This window comes from Numida meleagris, chromosome 17 (assembly GCF_002078875.1).
Source record: "Numida meleagris isolate 19003 breed g44 Domestic line chromosome 17, NumMel1.0, whole genome shotgun sequence".
NCBI classification, from domain to species: domain Eukaryota; kingdom Metazoa; phylum Chordata; class Aves; order Galliformes; family Numididae; genus Numida; species Numida meleagris.
In genome coordinates, this window is record NC_034425.1 from 8,681,554 (window position 1) to 8,704,429 (window position 22,876).

At 47.9% G+C, this 22,876-nt stretch overlaps 1 protein-coding gene across 3 annotated transcripts in view; it reads left to right on the forward strand.

Moving 5' to 3' along the window:
- Positions 1–22,876, forward strand: part of MMD (monocyte to macrophage differentiation associated) — a 47,651-nt gene that overhangs the window by 15,889 nt on the left and 8,886 nt on the right. Inside the window, exons 2-4 of one of the 3 annotated variants that reach the window (XM_021414924.1) lie at positions 12,719–12,752; positions 13,641–13,821; positions 22,053–22,134. In XM_021414924.1, the coding sequence (XP_021270599.1) occupies positions 12,719–12,752; positions 13,641–13,821; positions 22,053–22,134 (297 nt within the window). Of the gene's footprint in view, positions 1–12,718; positions 12,753–13,640; positions 13,822–17,908; positions 18,139–22,052; positions 22,135–22,876 lie in introns of those variants that run through there. The other 2 variants (XM_021414925.1, XM_021414926.1) reach the window with 2 other exon arrangements.

Below are 22,876 nucleotides of genomic sequence, written 5' to 3' on the forward strand. Positions count from 1 at the left end.
CAGGAGACCTGAGGATTAGTGTATTTTTACCGCAAAGCCAATACATCTATTCTGATCAGTTAGCGGTCACTCACTCGTGCATATGAAACTTCACTGTCCGGGTTTGCACTCCGTAGTATGGGATCAAATGGAGTTTTATTTGGAGATTGACCCTGTTACCTTGAATCTCATCATTCTGGTAGCTAGCTACGTGATTTTGCTCCTGGTTTTCCTGATCTCCTGCGTGCTCTACGACTGCAGGGGGAAGGATCCCAGCAAGGAGTATGCTCCCGAGGTCCCGACCAGCAGCCAGCCCCCCATCCGGCTGGTGGTGATGCAGCAGGGTGCCCCAGGCACCCGCTGGACGAAGGGGCTCGTCTCTGCCTACGAGACCTCCCCCGACCTGCAGGGGAAAAGGACTACTGTGGTGTGAGGGCCTCGTGCTCTGCCGACCCGCCTGCCTCGGCAGCTATGTTTACTCTCCATTTGCGAAAGGATAACGAGTTCACGAGGTAAGCCAAGATGCTGATTTATTTGCTGTGGGGTCGTTTTGTGTCCAGGAGGATCCTGTGCTGAAATAGGCTTGCAGTGCTGCCATTCATCCGTGCAGACTGATCTCCATTCCCGTGGGTGCTGCCCTGCAACCACTGGCAGTCAGGGGGAGCAAAGTGTTTGCTCTCAGGTACTCGGGAAGGGTCTCCACTTTAATCATGGGTTGTGCTCGGTACCGATATTTCTGCAGGAGTAGCGTTGTGCAAAGCATCCCACCCCTGCTGGGCTGTGCCACACTGCCTTGCAGTTTCTGTGCATCTTCCATGGGCAAATGACCTTGGTAGGCTGCTCCTCTCTCGAGCGAGAGAAGTGTTTAAGGATTTTAATAGGATGGAGATATATCTTTCTGGTAGCAGCCAGCTGCTGCTCCCAGCAGGACTCAGCATTGCCTGCTGCTGGCAGCCCCCATGGGCTCTGCTCCTGTCACAGCTCTGCCAGCCCCAGCCACTCCCAGACCCCAGGGAATGGGATAGGACCCAGAATACTTCCTGCAAAACATGGGACGGTGCCTCCTTCCCCAGGGACAGAGTGAGCCTGGGCAACGTACCTGTAATGTGATAGGAATGGGTCACTGTCTTCTCATCTCCGAGCCTTCCTCTGGCTATGCCATATTGCAGTGGGGTTTCCAGGGCTGTGAGAAGGCTGGGGATGTGTCCCCGCTGAATCCAATGATAGCTCCATCTGCTCTTGCTGTTCTTCCCAGAATTTGGGGGCTGCAAGCTAAGGGCCTTTTTTGGCCAACTCGTCCCACACTGGCCCCATCAGTCCCCATTAACTGCTTACCTGATACGTATAAAATTACTTTGGCTACAGGGAACTTCTGGATTAAGTTGGTTTCTTCTACCCACACATGTCCGTGACAGGGCAGAACACTGGCATCTGCTTTCTGGAATCCTAATGCAGGACACCCGATGCCAGGTTACTGCATCCCTTCGGACAGATGGTTTGAGTTATTGCGTGACTGAGCAGAGCTGTGTGCGGGCAGCGCTGTCTGCACTGTGCAGAGACCTGTGCTGCCATGCAGGTGACAAACAGGGAGTTGGTGGCGTGATGCTCTGCCATATACCATGCTGAAACAGCAATGCTGAATGCCTTGTTTTGTTTGTTCAGCACCGAAAAAGTGCAATTAATTATCTGTAAGTTCTAGCTGCTTGGCTATCAGTGGCAAAACTCTTGATTTTGGCGTGGTTGGGTTGAGCAGTGGAGCTGCTTCAGGAGCACAGCGTTGCTGCTGAGGGGACTTATCACTTGTGACAGTGCTGGTGGACTCTGCCCTGCAACGCTGAGCTCAAAGCAATGAATGATGTTTTCCTCCTGATAGTTTTTATGAGCAGTTGGCAAAATCCCTTTCCAGATGAGACACTAAAGTGTGTCAGGACTTTGCCATCCCGATGGAAGTGGGGGAAGTGGGTTTCTAAAAGCTTTGCCTATAGCAAAACAGTGTTGGTGTACTTGAAGCAGAAAGAGCCTTGGGTACCATGGAGAATTGCAAATGATCACTGCGAGTGGAGGGCTCTGATGCTGTGCTTGGCTTGTGCCTGGGGCAGGGTTAGTGTGGGCAGATGGGCACTTGCAGGAAGGCTCTTCTTCAGTTGGCTTCAGTGCCCTTCTAAAGTTATGTGTTACTGCTTCTATAAAGCCTTTCTTAACGGATTTCATAGAACCAACAGGGGAAAAAAGAGCAGATTGCTGGATTTCTGCAACATTAGTTCAAGTTGAATGTACCATTACGTTCACTGCATAAATCATATGTACAGTTCATCTGAGTCTATTTCACTGTAAATATACTGTCTAAGCCTTCAGGTTTTTTTTTAAAAAAATCCCTAATGAGGCACTCGATATGAATGGAGGATTAGCCCAGGCAGGGTAACCCCCACTGACCTGGGAGAGCTGCTTCCCGTGCTCTGAGGGTTCTTTTGAATTTCAGAAAGCATAAATCAAATCTTCCCTCCTTTTATGAGCACACTGTTCTTAACAGTGCAAATATTCATCCTCTGGCACTATGAATAGAAGCACAGAGACACATCCAAGTCAAACCACTTGAAGAAGAGATACAGAACTGATACAGCCCTGTGTCCCTGTGGGATCAGTAGTTCCGCCCGCACAGCGCTGGTTCTGGTGGGAGCCAGGGAGATGCAGGACATGATCCCGGGTGTGTGATGAGAAATGCTGTGCCTCCAGCTAGGCACCAGTTCTGGCTCCTGCAGGGAGCCGGGCAGCCCAGCACGGCATCTCCTGGAGGCATCACAAACCGCACAGCCAATCCCATGAGCTCCTTTGTACTTTCTACACTACAAAGCACTAAGCTGTGCCTTCTGCTCCAGCCCAGTGGCTGTGCTCTGCCCAGGGCCAGGCTCCCTGCCTCTGTCCTGCTGTGAAGGTGCAGGCGGGGAAGCGGGTGCAGATGGGGGTTAGGGCTGTTGTGAGGCTGCACACTGGAGGATGTGTGCTGGGAGCTGCCCAGGATGGAGGCGCTGGGCTCCTGGGACAGCAGGGAGGGCATGGCTATGGCAGCGGGGTGCTCCTTCATGCTGTAGGGTTAGAAAGCTGAACAGACTGCCTGCAAAGCATCCTGCCATTCATTGTGGAAAGCTATCTAACGTTACCAAGGAAAAGCATACTAGGAATACCAAAAAGGGAAAATCAGAGCTGCTGCCATTCCCAGCTTCCCATTCCAGCTCCTATTTCTACCTCGCGTGCTGGTCTCCTTGGAGACACTGCTTGTTAGATCCCTTCTCTCACAACAATGCTGTTTGGCATTAATCTTCCTAAGAGGCAGCCCCAGCCTGGGGGGTGGGTTCTGGGGGCAGCACCAGTCCCCACTGCTGTGGGTCACTGCTCCCTGCGCCGCTGCGGATGCTCTGCGGGCACAAACCCTGCCCCAGTTTCTCCATCTGTGAATGGCGGCAGCAGTAACTGTTACACAGCTGGGGTGTTGGGTTGAGTTAATTAATATTTATGAAGGATCATGAGATCCTTCCATGGGCAGCGCTATGGAGGTACTGTTAATTATGAATAACTCTGATTAAGTATCTGTGTCTGTTCTGGAGAATGCAGACACGGCCATGCTCCTGAAGCGCCCACATTTCACACTCCTTCAGTACTGAAGGACCATGGGATAGCTTTTCCTTACCCTAAAAATACACCGTGCTGTTGCTGAGTTCAGCCTGAGCAAGGAATACAGGCTTAGCACCCCACTCCAATGCAGATGTGATTACACCAGGAAAAAGTAAATTGACAATAAGCCTTATTTTGCTTGCTGAAACAATGTGTGCTAACCTGGCAGGGAGCCTCCTTAATTAATTGAGGCTCTGTTTACAGCTGATGGAGAGAGGTAGCTTGTAGGGACATGCCATCAAGTCTTCTCCAGTGCAGACAAGACTCGGTAAAAGCTGCATTTTTATTTATATACCTCTGCAGAATTGAAAATTGGGGCAGCGCATGTAAAGCCAAGTGTTTGGTCCCTGGGGTATTGAATAGAAGGCAAATGTCTGGCATCAGGAGGCCGGCTGTTTGTTTTGGGAAGCAGAGCTGGCCGTGCTCCCAGCGCTAACTCCGAACAGCTGAGGAAGAGGCTGGCTGGGAAGAGCTCTGTTGTGACGCAGACAGGGGAAAGCCAGGAAATTCAAAGCCGGGGCAGAGACTGCTACTTTAACTCGTTCTGGCACACAGAAAATAATTGGGAAGTGTTAACGCTACGTCCTTGGGCCGCGTATTTACAAGGCGTACCGGCAGTGTGCTCCATGGCAGGACAGCAGCTCTGCCAGCTCCATGCAGTGGGGTCAGGGAGCTGCCTGGGGCAGGAGCTTCCAGCCAGCACTGAGAACACAGCTCAGCACTGCCAAGCCTGTTTGCGTGGCTGTCCAGACAAGGTCGATGGCCTGAGAGGACGCATGCACATCTGCTGTTACCCTTACTGTGCTGGAGGGACGAGGGATCCTTTTCCTTTCTGTCTAGCTAACTTTGTCTCATCAGCTTTGCAACACAGCACATCCCTGGCATTCCTTCCTCTTGGGATTTTGTGTTCTCAGCATTACAAAAGCCTAGCTGCTTCTTTGGGTAACACTTAAATGTTGTTAGGAGGGTGCAAGGTAACGTTATGTCTGGGCTGACCTCTCCCTGTTTTGCCCAAACGAAAATGCTTTGCCCACTCCCTCTGCTGAAGGTGAACGCATGGTTCTGTTTCACCACCTATTTGTTCATAAACGTTGGTGTGCAGTGGGAGGGACCATCCCCCAGCCGGGTGCATCGCATCTGGGATGGTGGGCAGCAGAGTTTGCAGCAAGAGAGCAAAAACAGGCGGCAGCATCAGAGGGCCTGAAGCATTCCTGCCTGGGCGTGCATCCCTCGGGAGCAGAGCAACCGTGGCACAGGGCTTCGGCTTCCTGTATTGCTGAAGTGGAACAGCTGCCTGTGGGGAGGCAGGAACCAGGGAGGCCAGATGGCTGCTGATTTTCAGAGCAGAAGGCCAGACGTGCTTGCAGGATGGAAAGGATGCAGGAAAATGATGAAAGCCGGGCTGTGCCCTCAGTGCACCTCTGTGTCGGTATGCTTTGCAAAATCTTGCTCTTAGCCAGGGTAGACCGGGCCCAACTATGCTTGGTGCTGCCCAGTGGGCGTAGCAGGCTCTGTGGGCATGGGCCGCATCGTGTCCTGCTCAGTGCTGGGAGCATTGTCGTGCACCTGGCCAAATTTTTCATTTCTCTATTTTAGCACTACCCTGACAGATTGGCTCTAACACCTGCAGGGTGCAGCTTTGCTGTCTTAGCAGATAAAGCTCTGTCAGCCTGGCTGCATCCAGCTTGGGCATGCTGAATAACCCAACAGAGGGCAGTGGGGGCTTGGATAAGCTCTGAGTTCAAAGGGATACATCGGGCTTAGATTTTAATGCATGCATACACCTTCATACTCAGAGGTGTGTGACTTTGTGCATGTAATTACAGGTTGTTATATAAAGATTGCAGGTGTTTCCATTTTAACTCAGTGTCTTGGTATCTTGAATTTAATTCCAAAGTCCCCCCAGCTTGATTTTCATCCTCCCTCTCTCCTTGGGATTGCCTTCTTTCTTCTCCCTAGAAGCTCATGTGACAGGGCAGATGTCCTGACAGCTGTGAGAAGCAATCGCTGTCCTGAGCATTGTCCTCCAAAAAAGCATTTTCTGGAATCCAGAGCCTCATGTTTGTGCCCTGGTTTCACGTCCAACTGCTGGTCTTCTGCTGCTGGTCTTCGTGCTCTTTGTTGCTCCTTGTACAAAATGATCGCTAACTGCTCCAGCTAACAAATTGTTAAAAGGTGGCATTTGGTTCCTCAGAGCAGCCCATGGGTTTGAGGACAGCCCTGGTGAGCAGGGAAGGCAGTGAGTGTTAGGAGCATCCTGAGGCGGCACTCGCTTTGTGTTCTGCTATGGAGTCTCAAGCAGTTGTTTTTCCTAACTTATTAGGTACAACGTTGGACCGGGCAGTGTTTTTCGAAAGCTAACGGAATGAACAAAATCAAGTATTCGTTTCAATTGGGATTTGTCTAATCCTTCTTCTGACATCTGTCCAGGAAACACAAAACACAAAGTGGCAAGCAGCAGCTTTAACTTGGGCCCCCCGGGAGGCCAATGTCTCCTTTGGCAGAGGTGGCAGTGCCTTCCCAAGGCATTCTTGCATTACTTAGGGCTTGGTGCAGTAACAAAAACAGCTGCTTTGCTTGTTTTGAAGACTTCGGTTCTTGGCAAGCGCTTTGTTCTCTGGGTGGTTCTGTGCCCTCAGCACGAAGCAGCGTGGATGTCAGCCGTGGTGCAAAGGGCATGTGTGACACTGGGTGACAGGGCTGGGGCCCTGCCCTGCCAAGCTGAGCTCCTGCTGCTAGCAGCCTGTGCATGGCAGGAGGCAGGCTTGTACACAAGCTGTAAGTCATCAGGTCTTCTCTGCCACTGCCCTTTGCATGTAAGGTAATAGCAGCCCTACATTCTTTCAACAGTGCAGTAATTTGTAGCTCGACAGTGGCTTAATGAAACTCCGCTGTTCTTCTTGCTGGAATTTGAGAACTGACATGAAGTCCTTCCTTGACCTTTCCCTCTTGGCCCCTCCTGGAAATTAGTGCCTTTATTTTAATGAGCTCAGAGAACTAGGGAGTTGGAAGAAAAAAGTCAGCTTCAAAAATACCTCATCTCCTCTGGAAAGTGTGTCAGGACACGTTTTCAATACAAAGCTCTTACCTGACCGGGCTTGTGCTCTCCTGATGTTGTGCCTTCTGCAGCCAAGCTGCCTCTTGGCCCAGCCTCTGCTGTATGACACACAGCCATGTGTGTTGTGCGTGAGGTATATTGCAACTTGCAGACCAGATCTCAAGCAGTTGTAAATCACCCTGGTCTTTACTCCCCTCTCTATCACTTCTGCAGCCAAATCTAGATGGCAAACCATGGGCCACCTATCAGTGCACATACAGATACATCCCTGCAAGGCTTCCAGGCGGAGCTCACAATGTGCTCATATGGCCAAAATGGAAGATGCTGCTGCCTGGCTGCAAAGCAAGAAACAGCCTCTGGTTTTCAAACCAGGCTCCTTCTGCGCGAGTGATGCAGTGACTGGGATGTTGAGGCAGTGCAGAGGGGCAGCAGCTCGATGTTCTGAGGCTCAGAGGAGGAATGGGGCTGGGGTTCTCCTTGTGCAGGAATTCCGGATCTGGAGGCGGTGTGAGCGTGGCTGTGTGGGCTCTGTGACTTAGGAAACACTGCCTGAACTATACAGCGGAGTTTGTACAGGTTTGGACGTTGTGTAAATAATGGTCTTTTGTAGTAACATGCACGTACGCGCGTGCTATCTTGTGTACACATTTATTTAGCAGCAAGGCAGAAATCTTGGAAGAGAACCATGTTTGCAAAGGGTTGTAATGGCAAACGTTTTCTTCTTGTGTTGATGTTGGGAAGCACGTAATAGAAGCCGAGATATAACTGAAAATCTGTAGGAAAGGCAATGTATTCTATCAACAGCAGATAGAGGTAAAAAATGACCTGGCTCTGTATGTTTATTTGCAGATTTTATTAGCAAAAATAGATAGTGAAGTGAAAAAAGTATAAACAGAGCTTGCTCCTTTGATGCTGCTTGAGGTCCCAGTGCAAAGAAAGCGATCGCAGTTGCCTTGGCCATGCCCGACATCAGCCTCCTGCAGCTGGCAGGCTCTGAGGTGGCCCCTCTGGGAGGCTGGGTATGATTTTCAAAGTGGGATGGTTAATGGATAGCAGCTTTGCCACCACTAAGTGAGGAAAGCAGCTGTGTTTTGTACAGTCAGGTAGCAGAGCACCGTCATCCCTGAGTGGAAATATTGCGTTACGCTCACCTGGCTGTGGCACAGTAAAAATGATGCACGCCTCATCTCCCCAGGGATTTTACAGCCAGGGAGGTGAGGCCCATTAATTAATTCCCCTGCCGTCACAACAAACCCTTCTGGCAGAGGACAAAGCCATGGCTCAGGGCTGGCCTTGGAGCTGCAGCCATGGGGCTGCACGAGGTCAGGGCTGGGCCAAGCTGGCAGCCGGCCTGCAGGGCTGTGCGGCCATGGCCCTGTGCTGTGCCTCTGTGGGCAGGAAAGGGCAGCCTCTGCCCTCATCTGTGTCAGTGTCTGAGGAGGGATGGCTGCCATCCCATTTGTCCCCTCCAAGCTGGGAACTCTCTTTGGCATGCAAGAGTGCCCAGTTGTTGTGGACACATCATACCCCACGCCACAGCTTGCTTGTTTTTGGCAGCCTGATGCACTGTGAGTGGAGAATGCGGTCCCACAGAGCTCCAGGCAGCAGATAGTGGCGGAGTCCCCATCCCTGGAGGCATTTGAGGCATGTGGACGTGGCACGAGGGACGTGGTTGAGTGGTGGGCCTCGGTAGCTCATGTTGGGGGTTGGATTTTGTGATCTTGAAGGTCTTTTCCAACACAGATGATTCTGTGATGCAGAGGCTGAGGAGCCGATGGGCAGAGCTGGTGCCCCAGGGTGCTGCTTTCCATCCCTCCTCTGTCAAGGCCAAGCTGCAGGTGGTACATGCTGAGTGACACAGATGCTCTGAGCAGTTTGGTTTAGTTTTTTACTTTTCAGCTTACAAGAAAAGCAGGATTTGGGCCATAAAGCTGCCCAGCTGAGCAGCCAGGATGAAGGTGCGTTGAGTTGCAGCTATGGAGTGGCTGTGGGTCATCCCCTGATGGCTTGGTCCTGCTGTGCCAGGGCCAGGTTTGGTGTGCGGCTGCTCTCTGAGTCTGGCATGCTCATCACCTGCAGCAAAAGTTAACAGAGAGCTGTTTGGAAGCCTGTTGTTGCTGGTGGGAGGGTTATGCGAATGGGATTTGTGAAGGCTGTCCTACAAATATTTGTTCTCTGCTCCTTAGCAGCACAGAGATACCTAAAGCAACATCTCCTTTTAAGGTCTCAGTCTTGTTACACAAGTCTTGATCCAATTCTCTTGCTGTTACAGACCTCTAGCTCTTTTGGCTTGGTTGTGTAACATGCAGCTCAGCTTGAGCTGCATAGCACTGGGTAGAGGCGAGAGCCTAAAGGGCACCATTAGATCCCCAGCCACGAGTACAGCTGTGTTTGCACCCAGTTATCCCAAGCACCCATCTGCATGCCACGAACATCCAAGCAACAACACATCCCCTGCCCAATTTAGGTTAGGACTGCTCTGCTCCCACAGGATGAGATGGGATTGTCAAGAAGGCTTTTTGTGAGACCTCCCAGTTTGGATGAAACCTCAGGCACAAAATAAAAAGTAAAGAGCAAATGAAATATTGAATAGCTGCTCCCTACGAGAACATAGACTACCCAGTGTGTCATTTTTTCCAGAAGGAAAACTGCAGTTTGATAGCATTACGTACTGTTCCGTATTAGACACATACAGAAAGAGCAGGTTAGAGTGACTTTGATTCTGGTACTTCCTAATATTAAGGCATTTGATTTTGTAACTTTAGTATGATACTTTTCTGGTGTATGTGGAGGGATTTTGTGTTCAAAAATATTCATTTTTAAGCCACCTTGTGTGTGATAGAGCATGAGTCTCTGCTGGAGCCTGGGGAAAGCTGTAACAAAAATAACAGAATTGAAAATGTCAGATTTGAAAATTCAGATTAAAAAAATTGTCCCTTTCCCTGAGACCTCTGCAGAGATTTTTCCCATGCCAAGGGTGCTGCAAGCTTTGGAGCTCCGCCTACAATCAAGAAGAGCAGTATTTAAGTAAAATATCATTCCTAGATTGCAGTAAAATTACAAGGAATGAGTGGCAGTTCAGAAACCAAGGCTGTTTGCAACGTGTCACGCACAGCTGATAACACTGCTCTGGGGCACTGCCAGCTGCCACCGTGTTAGCCGGGGCACCCTGCGGGCGTATGCCAGGGCTGTGTCTGGTCCTGCAATCTATAAAATTGATCCTGCTAAATGCAAACAGAAAGACGGAGAGTTGGGGTGACCTCAGCTGGGAGGAATGGTCCAAGCACGGATTGGGAATTCCCAGGCTGTGACCTGCCAGCGCTGCAGCCTGGCTGCTGGGGAAGTATGGAGAAAACACGTTTTGCAGCGTGGCCTTCCTCCAAGGCTTTGCATTCTGTTCCCAAAAATGCGACCTTGCAATTTTATGTCCACAAGCTGCAGATAAAAAACAAACAAACAAAAAAAAAAAAACTGTACATCCAGTGCAGCAGAACGAGGTAAGGCCTGGCAAGGTTTGACTCTCCCCACTTTGCTCAGAAAAAGAGTTTCTGAAAGCCGTGCTGTGTGTGTGTGCAGTTACCCCTGTTTCAGCTCTTCAGCGGGAGCATTGTCTGTTATTTCTTGATTTTGTTAAGCTAACTTATCTTCTCCTTGATCGTGTTGCTGTCTGAGCTTCAGACCCCGGAATACGGAGAATAGGAATGTGCAGTCTTGGAAAAACAGCTCAAGGCACGCTGTGCCCTTCTGGGTGGCTGCTTGCCCACTGGCCATCGGGCACCCAACAACCTCCCACCTCCTGTGGCTTCTTCCTTTGGGCCTCCCAGCAGTTACAGGACAGGGCAGAGGCCGCTGGCTCCTCCGCTGCTGTTTCATGGCCACACAGGGCAGTCGGACACCTGGTCGAGAGAGCTGGCTTCTGTTGGTCTTGGCTTTCACCCCTGGGTTTGATTTTTCTAAAATACTGAGGAAAAAAATAATGTAGTTCAGGCAAATTTATCTTAAAAATCTGAAAATGAGAGGATATCCTATTGGAGTAAAGTTTCAACCGTTTATCCACTGACAAGAAATCAATTTGTTTTCTTTCACTGAATACGTTTAAAATCTCTGAGTAGTCCAAATGGGATATGGAAACCATTTCCTCTCAGATGACAAATGACAGGGTAAATTCCACTCCCTCTGCTCTCTTTAGGCTTGACCTAGAGCTGATAGGAAACAATGAGAGTCTTTCCTTTAACTTAAATGGATTTTATGTCGGTCCCATTAAGTAACAGCTTATTTCACATCATTGATTGTGATGTCAAAAATGAGGTATTGAGTCATTACAGATGGCAGGCACGTCTGCAGGAAAAAAAATGCAATGGTGGGAAGAAAGGAGAATAAAAGTTTTTGCACAGAAATTCCACGAACATCAATTAAAGACGCTCTGCTTTGCCTGGGGAAAGGGACTTAAAGGTAGATCTGTTTTATTCTGGATTTGGTGTTAGCGTGAACATTTTCCATTTACTTCTGAGGCACCAAAAATGAGTATATGTATAAAATAGAGAAATTATTTGTTCTGCACGCATAATGCTCTGCTTTAAAAAAAAAAAGTTAACATCCCTGATCATCTCTTTTTCAGTCCAATAACTAAAAGCCAAAACAAACAGACTTTTGTCATTTCTAAACAAGCCTCGAATTTTGGGACACTGACTAACGCTTCACAAAGGAAACACTACAGAATCAATATTTGAAAGCAGGATGTTTCTACACTTTCTGAAATCCAAGTTCTTTGCCGTCATCAGCTGCCTTGGTTCATCTGATGATTCAGACCTGTGCGTGGCTGCTGCAGGGCCAGTATCCAGCCCAGCAAGTGCTGCTCTTCTCCCCTCCTTCCCTGTCACTGTAACCTTGTTTCAGTTACACAGAGCAGCTTCAGGCCTTGTGGCTTCTTCACCCAGGGAGGCCAAGCATATAACATCCACAAGGAGGAATTTTTCACTCCAACAGAAAGTTTTCTTTGTAACATAAATCACCGCAGCCCTGCAGTGCGCATGTGCACTTCAACCAGCAACATGAGGTATGTCGTGAATCCAAACAAAACCACATTTGCCAATCACAACGAGGAAAAAACTCAGTGTTTTATAAATAGTCTCAACCACCGGAATATGAGAAACCGTGCTTTTACAATCAAGAATGTCGTGTGAGATAATGAAATCTTTTTGAAGACTTTTTTTGTTGTTGGAAAGGATAGATTAGAATTAAATTTGACCTTTACTTTTCTAGGTCTGTCTTTTGAAATCTGTGTGATTTTACTACCTAGAACAGGCTTGTCTTCAAATGCAACAGACAGCAGGACTGCCATCTGATGCACAGGCCAAATGACTGCAAAATAACAGTTTCTGCATGATTTTCCTGACGATAGAATTTAACTTCATTAGTCAAACAGATAATGAAATTATAATTTCGTAACGTCTGTATCTCATTTAAGAAGCATAACTCTCACTAGTTTGAAGTCCCTACATCAGAGAACAACTGACACATTCTCTCTGTATTTTGGTGTAAGTTTACATTTTCTGTGATGTATTTCATTGTTGTTTTTTTAATAGAAAATTCCAAAATTTTAAAGTCTTAATAATTCAGTCATTGCTTTCAGAGGAATTCAATGGGTCAATTCACGGATGATTTAAGTAACTGAGTAATTTTAAGACACCGCTCTCTTCTGAGACTTTATAGCTACCCTACTTATTTCCTACTGATTGACCTCATATTAAAGATTCCTACTGACCTGCAGTACTTTTATATTATCCCCCAACATAGCTGTTCATGGTCCCTGCAAAATCTTGAGGGTTTGTAGCCATGAAAAATACCCTTTTATCAGAAATACTGATAGAAAGAAACCTTCAGCAGATTTTTAAATTTCATTATCTAGCATAACCTAATCTACAACCAGGCACAACCCTCTAACATCACTTGTTTTACTTGCAGTAAATCTTCTCTATGATATTACTAAGTAACACTGTAATCCCATTTCAGGTTAACGCTGGCAGCAAGAGGGCTGTGACATCAGGTAAATGTTTGTGCTTCAACATTATTTCCACTGCAAGTGGCGGTGTGTGCCAAGGAGCTGGTCCCTCTTAGACACCGGTGTCACCCTGGAGAAGTTGTCCAGGGCAGAACTAATTCCATTAGTGTTTGGAAAGCTATTTATAAGCTGCCTTCAGTGGGATGACCTTATTAATTAGGCTGGGGGATGGCTGAGGGAGGGAGAGGTACTTGTTTCGCAAGACCATTGACGTGCATTTCAGTACAAGATTCTTCTCCTTCATGAAGATTGTCAGGAAAGGCAGCAATCTGGGCCAGTTTGCGGCAAGAAAAAAAGAGAGAGATGTCCATGAGGTGTGCAGGAGCCTCGGCCCCAGGAGGCCGTGCCATGCTGAGCCCAGGCACAGGATGTTTTGCAGCCACGTGTCCCCACACATGCCAAGTCTCCCTGGGGAATATGAGCTGGTTTGCAGCACTACAGGGATGTGCCTGAGCACAGCCAAGGGCAGCACACTGAGCTTTGCCTTGGGCTCACCTGGGACCTGTTGTTGTCCTGGTCCTACAGGTTGTGTTACTGCAAAACCAATTTTCGTATTAGAAACTTGAAGAATAGCATTTCCGTCCAGAATTGTGTCAGTTAATTAGGTTTTATCAGCCTAGAAGGTCTTTGTCAGACTGCATTTCTACCATGACCATGTATGAAGCAGTCAGTGACAACCACACTTCTTTCAGAATTTGTTCTCTAAACTTGAGAACGGGAAGGAGCTTTACCTCTAAAGCTTCTAAATCAAACCTCAGGGAAACCACCACCCTCCTCCATTAGCATGAAGACTCCCAAGAGAGGAAGTCCAGATTCTCATATTTGTTACAAAGTAAGAAGAAAGCAAAAGATACTTTTCCCCTCCCTTGCCAGAAGTGTGTAGGCTGGGAGTGGAGAGGAGTTTCACCTGTCAGACTTGTTTCCCACGCCTCGTTAAGGCCCGGTGCTGCTCAGCTTGCCTCTCTGCTGCATTACTTCAGCTGAGAGCTTCCCAAGCCACAGCGTGCCTCTCTGCTGCTCCACCAGAGCCCGTCACCACCAGCAGCTCCAAAAAGTAAGTACCTGCCTGGGAACATTACTTAGCAAGATCACTGGTAGATCCATTTGGTAGCACGGATGTATGCTTGTCTGTTACCTGTTCAACAAATCAAGACACTAGGTATTATGCAGGCTGATACATAAACAAATTACCTGCGCCAAATGGCTATAAGAAACTCGGCTTTTGTGTGAGATGTTCAGTGTAACCTCCTGACAGAACCTCTCAGCGCTGACATCTCATGTGGCACTTAAAATTTCACCTTGACTGGGTAAAGGTAAGCTTCCAGCAAGTCCTGCCCATTGTGGCAACCCAAGAGGTTCTTGTTTTCATTCTATTACTGCTAATTCTGTAGCTATTGACCCCACATCTGTGTCTCTATTTGCATAACCCTATAAAAGCTGCCCGAGTTCTGATTCAGTAATGACACATGTTTGTGTGCCAGTTTAATGCTCATAAAAGTGCTGGCTTAAATGTCCGGAACAAACTCCTCTCTCTAGACAGTAGACAGTTCCTCTGAAGGCACTGTAAGAGCTTCTGCATGGGTAAAAAATTTGACCTAGAAACGATAAGGGCAAACCACACAGCTCCTGTGGTCATCAACTTCGCTTCCGAGACTGTCAAGAACTGCAATTAGAGAACAGATTTGCTATGCAAACAGCTTCTATTAGGAATCAAATAGGGATTGTCTCATTCATCCTGTAAAATCCATCCTACAAATACCTCACAGCACTGATAAGAACTAAATTCCTTTCTCCTAATGAAAAAATAACAAGTTAAATTCCTTATTAACAAGCTCTTTGCTATTTGTTTTCAATGTGATGATTCTACATATGAATGCATTGCTCCTTTTCCAAACACACTACATGAGACCCCCACAGCAGCAATGCAACCAGTAAGGAAAGTTCTTCCATCTTCTCATGACCCTGACTCACCTATTAAAACATATTTCTGGCTGAAGAGACTATGACATATCTCTTAGTCTTGAGAACTCTTTTTGAATCAAATGAGCTTGTATTTGAAGTTAAGGGGTTTTTTTTTTTTTGCTTTCATACTTTGCAAATAAGAGTAATCAAACAAATAAGGGTTTTAATTCCTTAATTCTATATACTTAATGCCAATTTTTAGGATTTATATTTAATAGTCACTTGGTCCATAATGAGGTTTCTTCTGTTCTGATTTTAAAAAAGGCACTCTGAGTCATTTTATCATAAAAAGCAATTATAGAAATGAGTTCGACAAGAGTCACTGGTACTAAAAAATGTTATTGGTCAGGATTACTTTAAAGATATCTATGCTGAGTAATTTAGTGGTATCCTTAAGAGACATGGAGATTCAGTTAAATGCATGTTTTGCCAATTTTTTCCAGTCTCGTCACAGCTCTCACAATGGCTGGTGGTCTTCTTCAACTGGTTCCACTTGTTTGAGCTTTGTGGCTTGAATGTTCTTATCGTCACTCAAATAAGTTTGAAGCAGTGATTTTAGCTAGATCTTGAATCTGTTAAATCTTTGATGTTCCAACAACAGGAAGCTATGTCAGTTGTTGTTTCAGAGATCTCACAGCGTGTGAGATCTGTGACCATAGAACAAATGCGTAGAAAAAGCCTCTGTGACACATTTGCTGGTAGAATCAGATATGAAAGGCAGCAGGGAAGGAAAAAATAATGAGAGTGACTTGGGAAGAGTCAGAAGAAACAGCCAAAGAAGGGTAGAGAGAGTGAGAGGAGATGGAGACCAAATGCAATGACTCTGTGGGCACCTCTAAAGGTCTCAGATTTGTGTTACAGGAGGCCAGCTCGCACCAGAGCCACAGAGCCAGCCTCCCAGTCCTGGTGTCCACAGAATCATACATTCTTAAACATTTTTACAGCCCAAAAGAGCAAATTATTGGGGCAGATGTAGAGGAATGCAAGGATGAGTGGGTGTGGCACTAAGCTGAACTACCACAAGTTTCACCTCAAAATAAAGCCACACTACCGGGATACCAATAAAATGCAGCCAGGCTTGTTTGGCTGGGATCCTCTGCAGTCCCAAAGCTTTGTTCCTTTTGGATTAATAGATATCATGAGCAGGATGTACCTCCAGAACATGAAACTTTCTTTTATTAGTAGTGACACTTAAATCAGATGAAAAATTATACCAGTATATTAACAGTGATATCTTGCTGAGATTAATGGAAGTAATTTAAGCCCTCCTGAAACTCAGGAGTAGCATCCAGGAACTATCTTGGCTCTGCATTTCTTGGAATCATAGACTTGCCTGAGTTGGAAGGGACCTTTAAAAGGCACCTAGTCCAACTCCCCTGCAATGAACAGGGACATCTACAGGTAAATCAGGGTGCTCAGAGCCTGGTCCAGCCTGACCTTGAATGTCTCCAAGGACAGAGCTTCCATCAGCTCTCTATGCAACCTGTGCCAGTGCCTCACACCCTTAGTGTACAAAACTTTTTCCTTAAACCCAATCTAAATCTCTCCTCTATTAATTTGAAGCCATCTCTCCTTGTCCTATCGCAACAGACCTGATCTCCATCCGGACATTGAGCCGTTGACCTCCGCTCTCTGGGTACAATCTTGCAATCAGTTCCTCGTTCATCAAACAGTCCACCAATCAAATCCGTATCATTCCAATTTGGAGAGAAGGATCTTATGGGGAACTGTGTCAAAGGCCTTACTGAAGCCCAGATAAATGACATCAGTGGCTCTTCCCTTGTTTACTGGTACGGTTATGCTGTCATAAAATGTGAGAAGGTTGGGTAGGCAGGACCTGCTCTTGGTGAAGCCATGCTGGTTGTCCCATATCACCTCCCTCTCTTCCATGGGCCTTAGCATAGCTTCCAGGAGGCCCTGCTCCATGATCTTCCCTGGCACTGAGGTGAGGCTAACAGGTCGATAGTTCCTTGGGTCATCCTTTCTACCCTTCTTAAAAATGAGTGCTGTATTAACTTTTTTTCCCATCACTGGGGGCTTCACCTGACCGCCCTGACTTCTGTACACTTTTCCATCCCCAAGTTCTGCCTTCGCCTAAGAGCAATGGCCTGTCTGCAGGCTGTCCTGGCCCAGCCTCAGTGGGCATGGCAGCAAGCCCCTGTACGACTGAAAGCTGCAATTCCTCCAGCAGAGCTTACTCCGTCCTGAAAGAGGAGAACCAAGGGGCAGGCAAGCCTCGTGGGGGCAGTTTACAACGCTGTTACCACTTCATTGTTTGCTCAGTCACTGTGTGGAGGAAGATTTAGTAAAAGGGAGGAAGGGCCATAGAGAGATTGGATTTAGTTTGCCCGCCAGTCAAGTGACAACGCTAATTTCTCCCGGCAGGCCGAGGTGGCAGCTGAGCTGGGGTTAACTCCTGCAGGAGCAGCAGGTCCCATCTGCCTCTGTCCTACCTAACCCATAGCGGTGCTGGATTGTTTATTTGTCTGATGGTGGTTTGCTTTGGTGTGCCTGCACTAATCGCTTTTGTTGAGGGCTGGAACTGTTTGAATCCCATTGTAAACAAGATCTTAGATTAGAACACAGGAGCTCGAATAGAACTTAATATTCTCCTCATTCATGCCCTGATTTGTACCGTAGTGGTATAGGCAATACCACACCTATCTTATGGAAACATTCTCAACACCGTTTCTTATGCAAAATAACCCTTGCTTGGACAACTGTAGGGTGTGAGCAGATAAGGATACCTCAGCGGCGTACAGCCTGGGGGGGGGGGGGGAGTGAAGGAAGAGAGCTGCCGGGTTAGCAGCAGCAGCGTAACCACCGCAGCCCAGGCGGAGGGCACGGAGCGGCAGCGCCGGCAGACCCCAGCCCCGCGCTGAGCCCGAGCCCACCACCCCCACCCCCCTTCCTCACGGATGGGGCCCTTTTCGCTTCTGCACTTCAAAAGATGGGCCTGTTTGCATCGGCAGACCCTCAGCTATCTGTTTCTTTGGGTGAATCGTGGAGGTGGAAGCGATCTAACCCCGCCGCGCCTGAGGAGCAGCGCAGCGCAACCCAGCCTCTCCCCGCCCGCGGCGGCCGCCATGTCCCCCCGCCATGGTCCCGCCTCATGGCGGGGGCGGGCCGTGCGCTGGGGGCGGGCCGAGGCGCGGGCCGGGCGGGCTGCGGGGAGCCCGGAGGGCGGTTAAAGCGGCCGGCTGCCCGCCTGCCCGGCTCTAGCTCCTCACCGACGGACGGCTTTGGCCGTCGCTCCGCGCCGCGGCGGCCCGCACGCCAATGAGGGCCCGGACTCCGGCCCTCGCCGCCTCAGGAGCCGCCCGCAGCCTCCCGTCCCGACCCCCCGCCCAGCGCCCGGCCGGGGCGGGCGGCCCGGACCCATGCGGCGGCTCCAGGAGCGGTTCCGGAGGTGAGAGACCCGTCCCTCCCCCCCACCTTCTCTTCCCTCCGTGCCCGTGGGGTCCCCGGGCTGGGGGCGGTCGGTTCTCTCCGTGCGGCCGTGCCCGGCTGCGGGCGGTGCGCGCGGTCTCCGTGCCGACCCCGGGGCAGCGCGGCTCCGTCGGGCTGAGCACCGCGGCGGGGCGGGGGGTGGGCGGCGGTTCCGTGCGGGCAGTGTTGCGGCGGCGATGTTTTTTCCCCTCTAAATGGGTGAAGGGTCACACATCCGCCCGTGTGCCGCGGACCCGCCGCGGTGCCCCGACCTGTGGCTCTCGGCCCCCCCGGCTCGGGCTGCTGGGGCTGCGGAGCTGCATCGGCTCCCGGCGCCGCTTCGGAGCGAGAGCGGCTGCCCGGGCAGGCCGGCGTGCGCCGGGCTTCTCTCCTCAGGTAAACGCACCGCTGCGGGGCTGCTTGCTCCAGAAGCCGAAGCGTGAGCGTTAAAAAAAAAAGGAAATAAAACTGAAAGGGAACGGAGGGAGAGAGAGGCGCGAACGTGATCGGACCTTTCTGCACGAGGCTGATGTCCCCGCGCCTTTGTGCTGTGCAGCGCTCGCAAGGAAGCGCCGGGGATGCAGGCGCCTTCGCCCACGGCCTTGGTTCTCAGAGCGGAGCTGATATCGGTGAATTCTTAGCATCGTGCTGTATGGGGATCCTTACACGTGTGTGATTTCATTGATGTTTCCAAAGAAGCAGCCTGCTTCTGCGTTGTCGTGAATTACGTCTGTGTCTCGGTAGTTCAGCGATGCAAGAGATGATGTGGGCAGGTACCAGCCACAACTAGATAGCAGCTAGCGCGGGCAGGAGGGTGCCAGGCCCGGAGGGATGTGCCTGTCGCTGGAACTGAATGGGCCGAATTCACAAAGAGGAGATATCTCCCGTTTTAGTTTAAAAATAATAATCATCAGCCCTACTGTAAGCCTGTTTCTTTCTCTTCAAAATCGCGCCTATGTGGTTATCGTTGAAACGCAGCGCTGGTCTGTTCTGACCTGCTTGTGGTGTTTTTTCCTCTCAAAAGCACAGAGCCTCGGCAATGTAATAAATTGCTTTGGTATCTAAATTTATACGCCCACTTAATGCGTGCTGCTGCTGTCTGCGTGGAATTATCCCCGCCTTGGTGCTGTTTTTGGGGGTGTGCTGTTATTTGTGGCTTAGGAGGTCTGACTGGCCTTTCCTGCTGCTGGAGAGCACAAGGAAAAAAATGATATAAAAAGGGACAATGTGCTTTTCAGCTGCTAGAAGGAAGTGCGAGCCCTTTTGAGCTGAATGAAGGAAGCATGCTTCCTGAAAAGACCAAAATAAAAAAATTACATCTTTGAGACTTTATCAGTATTTGCTGTTTGGTTGTTATTTTTTTTTTGTTTTTTTTTTTTTCTGATGCCTTGCTTTGTGCATCAAAGGATAATTCCATCTGCAGATGGGAATCCAGAATGGAAGAAAAGCACGTTTCAGTGGCCGTGGGAGTCTAGTAAAGCGTTCTGCTCAGTAGTCACAACAGTAAGCTTATTGTTTTAAATCAGACGATCGAGACTGTTTATTGTTTTATTTAAGGAAGATGGTTGAAATTACGTGTAATTAAAGGTGCACGTGTGAAGTTGTCTGAAAACATGTCTGTTTTGCCAGGATAAAGTTACCATGTAGATAAATGACTATTTCTTGTGACAGCACAAACAAGGGTGAAAAAGGCCCTTTGTGTGGATAAGAGGGAACAGATCGCTTTGTTAATGCCTTTGTCCTCTTCTACTGCTGATAACACTGCCTAAACTAGCAAGAATGCCAGATCCCAATAAGAGACTTTTCAGAAAGGTTTGTTCATCATCCTGAAATCTTACCTTACGCCAGGCCCTGCTGTGAGAACGATCCATCACCTTTTCTCCTGAATAAATATAAATGAAGAGGAAAACATTTCAAAAAGCCCTCTAATGGATAGCAGGAGGTCCCATTAGCAGGCTGCCTTCAATTATTAATAGCTTTTCAGATGATAATACACGGGAATGTCGACCAACAGAAATGATCAAGCTATTACTGAGGATAAGCCTATTCCTTCGTGGTTTTGGGGGGGGCGGGTTTAGCCTCTCCCCTCCTGTAGGGCTTCTGCAGTACCACTGTGGCCCTCTAAGGCATGGAATAGCATTCTACACGTGGGAGCTTTTCTGTGACTTCAATCTGTGGAGTCGAGTGGCGGCAGTGATGGTGGTCCCTCCGCTGAGCCAACCGATGCCTTCATTTTTAAATGTCCCCCAAACTTGGGAGCAGATCTGCATAAACCGAGCGTTGCATCTGCAGGTGATGCGGAGATGATCTTCGGCAGCTGGGCAGCAGAACTGTTCTCCAACTTTCTGCAAGGCTTCATGTGACTACAGCCTCATTCTCCTCTTGGAGCTGAGAACGAAGTGTCATTTCTCGCTGGCAAAAAAATGTCGTTTTTAAACAATGTATGAACTCCCTTGGAACTGTTCCTTTGCAACAGCCTTCTGCACTGGTATTTTGTGAATAATTTTTTTTTTTTTTAATCCTTAATGTTAGTAACAGTTGATGTTTTTTCATTGGTTTTTCTTTTAATTGCCACAATTTGGAAATCATCATGGTACCGTGTTACTTTATCAAGGCTCTTAAATAGTTTTAATGCATTTTCACATATCAGCTTAGGAAACAGTGGTTTTCTTGACAGACTGATAAGTGGTTTGCAAACCACCTATCTCATATCCCAGAAATTGGGAACTGCTTGTGCAGACAGTAAAATTCTGGTTGGCTTGGTTGTGGTTCCCCTCATAAGCTGTGTATACAAAAATTGCCAGCAAAGCTGTTCTCCGTTCTGAGCATACCGAGATGCTCCGTGTACGTGGAGCTGTTCCTGCCCTGCTGGATACCTGTGTGCCTGTCAGTGCTCCGTTTTACAGGAGTCTGCAGTACCCTGGGATACACACGAGAACTTACAAGTGAAAGCATCTCTTGTGTGCGGCAGCACTCTGTGCTGGGAGGCTGCGTGCGTCCCATTGCTGCAGGGGTTCCTGGCTTTACTTGGGCAGTTTGGTTGTGTATATGTGTGCTGGTTTTCAGAGGTTTTTATATGCAGATCTGATTCTTGTAATTTCATGGAAACAACTCAAACGTTTGGTTCTTGCAGTATTGAAATGCCCCGTTGTTTTGGCTGGTTCTTCCATGCTTTTCTCAGGTTTTGCCGGACTTGGTTTGACTCGCACAGACTTTGTTTGCTGTGATTGATTGATTGCTAGGTAACGTTTGAAAATTCTTAGAGGAAAAGAGGCAATGTCTCTGGTAAGCTTATGGAAATTGTTCCTCTTCTGCGTTAACCACTAGCGTCTCCCTTCTTCCCTATGTAACTTGGCTTAGTTATGGATAGAAAGTAGCACTGCACACACAGAAAAATCTGTCTAGCACTCCAACTGCAAAAGTTGTTTGCTGTAGGAATAGAGAAGAAGGTTCCAGTAGGTTTATTCCAAGGTGCTGCAGAGCTGGAATATTGCTGTAGACCTGAGAGTCTCATTGAAAAGGAGTAACCCTCGGCAGCTGTGATGAAGGCCATAATTCAAGAAAAATGCAAGTCTTTGTTATGTAATTAAAATAGGAAATAGTTAATTCTTCCTTTGACCAAGCAATTGAAGGGAGAGGGAGGTGTGACTTCTCTATGTATCTTCTATTAAATGAGAAAAGTCTTGATTGCAGATAACCATCCCCTACACAGTCACAGAAATGTTTTAACCTGTATTTCTGGTGAGAGAACGTATTTGGACAAACTTGGAATTTTAATAATGGTTACCTTAAAGATGTCTGTATTTATATTTGCAACATGACTGCATTGGAGATGGTCCTTGATGACATTCCAAAGAGGTGGCTTATTAAAAATACTCTTTAATTACTCAACAGGTTCATGAACCACCCAGCTCCAGCCAACAGCCGCTACAAACCCACTTGCTACGAACATGCTGCTAACTGTTACACGCACGCAGTAAGTACATTCCCTTTTTCCTTTCTAAACGAGGTGTTTCAGTAAATTCGTGTCCTTTTCTATGGATAAATGCTTACCTTAGCCCAAGTGTATGCATTTTTACAGTCTCTCTGGTTTTGCTTCATAAGCTTCAGCCCTAACAGCCTAGTAAATGGGATCACCAGCCAGCTAGTTGTTTTCCAGCAATCGTCGTTGCTGGTGAAAACAGAATTACTTTGGTTTACGTGTAGAAAAGCAAACTGAAGCTTTACAGCATTATGTAAATATGTGCTTATTTGTCTAGAGAAATGTAGCAACATTCTGTTAGTTAGCACTAGTATGTGGTTTATCTCCTAATCCTTGTACAAATCCTGACCGGGAAGTTGGATTTGAAGGTACCTGGCAGAAGTTGCTGTATTCCTCAGCAATTCTAGGCTTCACCTAGCTGAAAAACAGGCATGTGATGTTCCTGCCTGTCAGCAGCAGGTTACAGCCAAGATGACCTATCAGTGTTTTGTGGTTTGCTGCTGTTTATGGTGAATTTGTCTAATTACTTTCTGAACAGCCAGGCTGTATGCTACAGCATACCAGAGACTGTTCATAACTTGAGGATATGTTAACATACACTTTAGAGAAAATAAAGTATAATAAGGGGATTGTTGCTCTGTAACTAAAATTGTATGCAATAAGTACCTTTTTAAATCAAAATGTGAAGCCTTGAAATGGGAATCTAAACTGGGAAAGCACAATGAGTTATACAGAA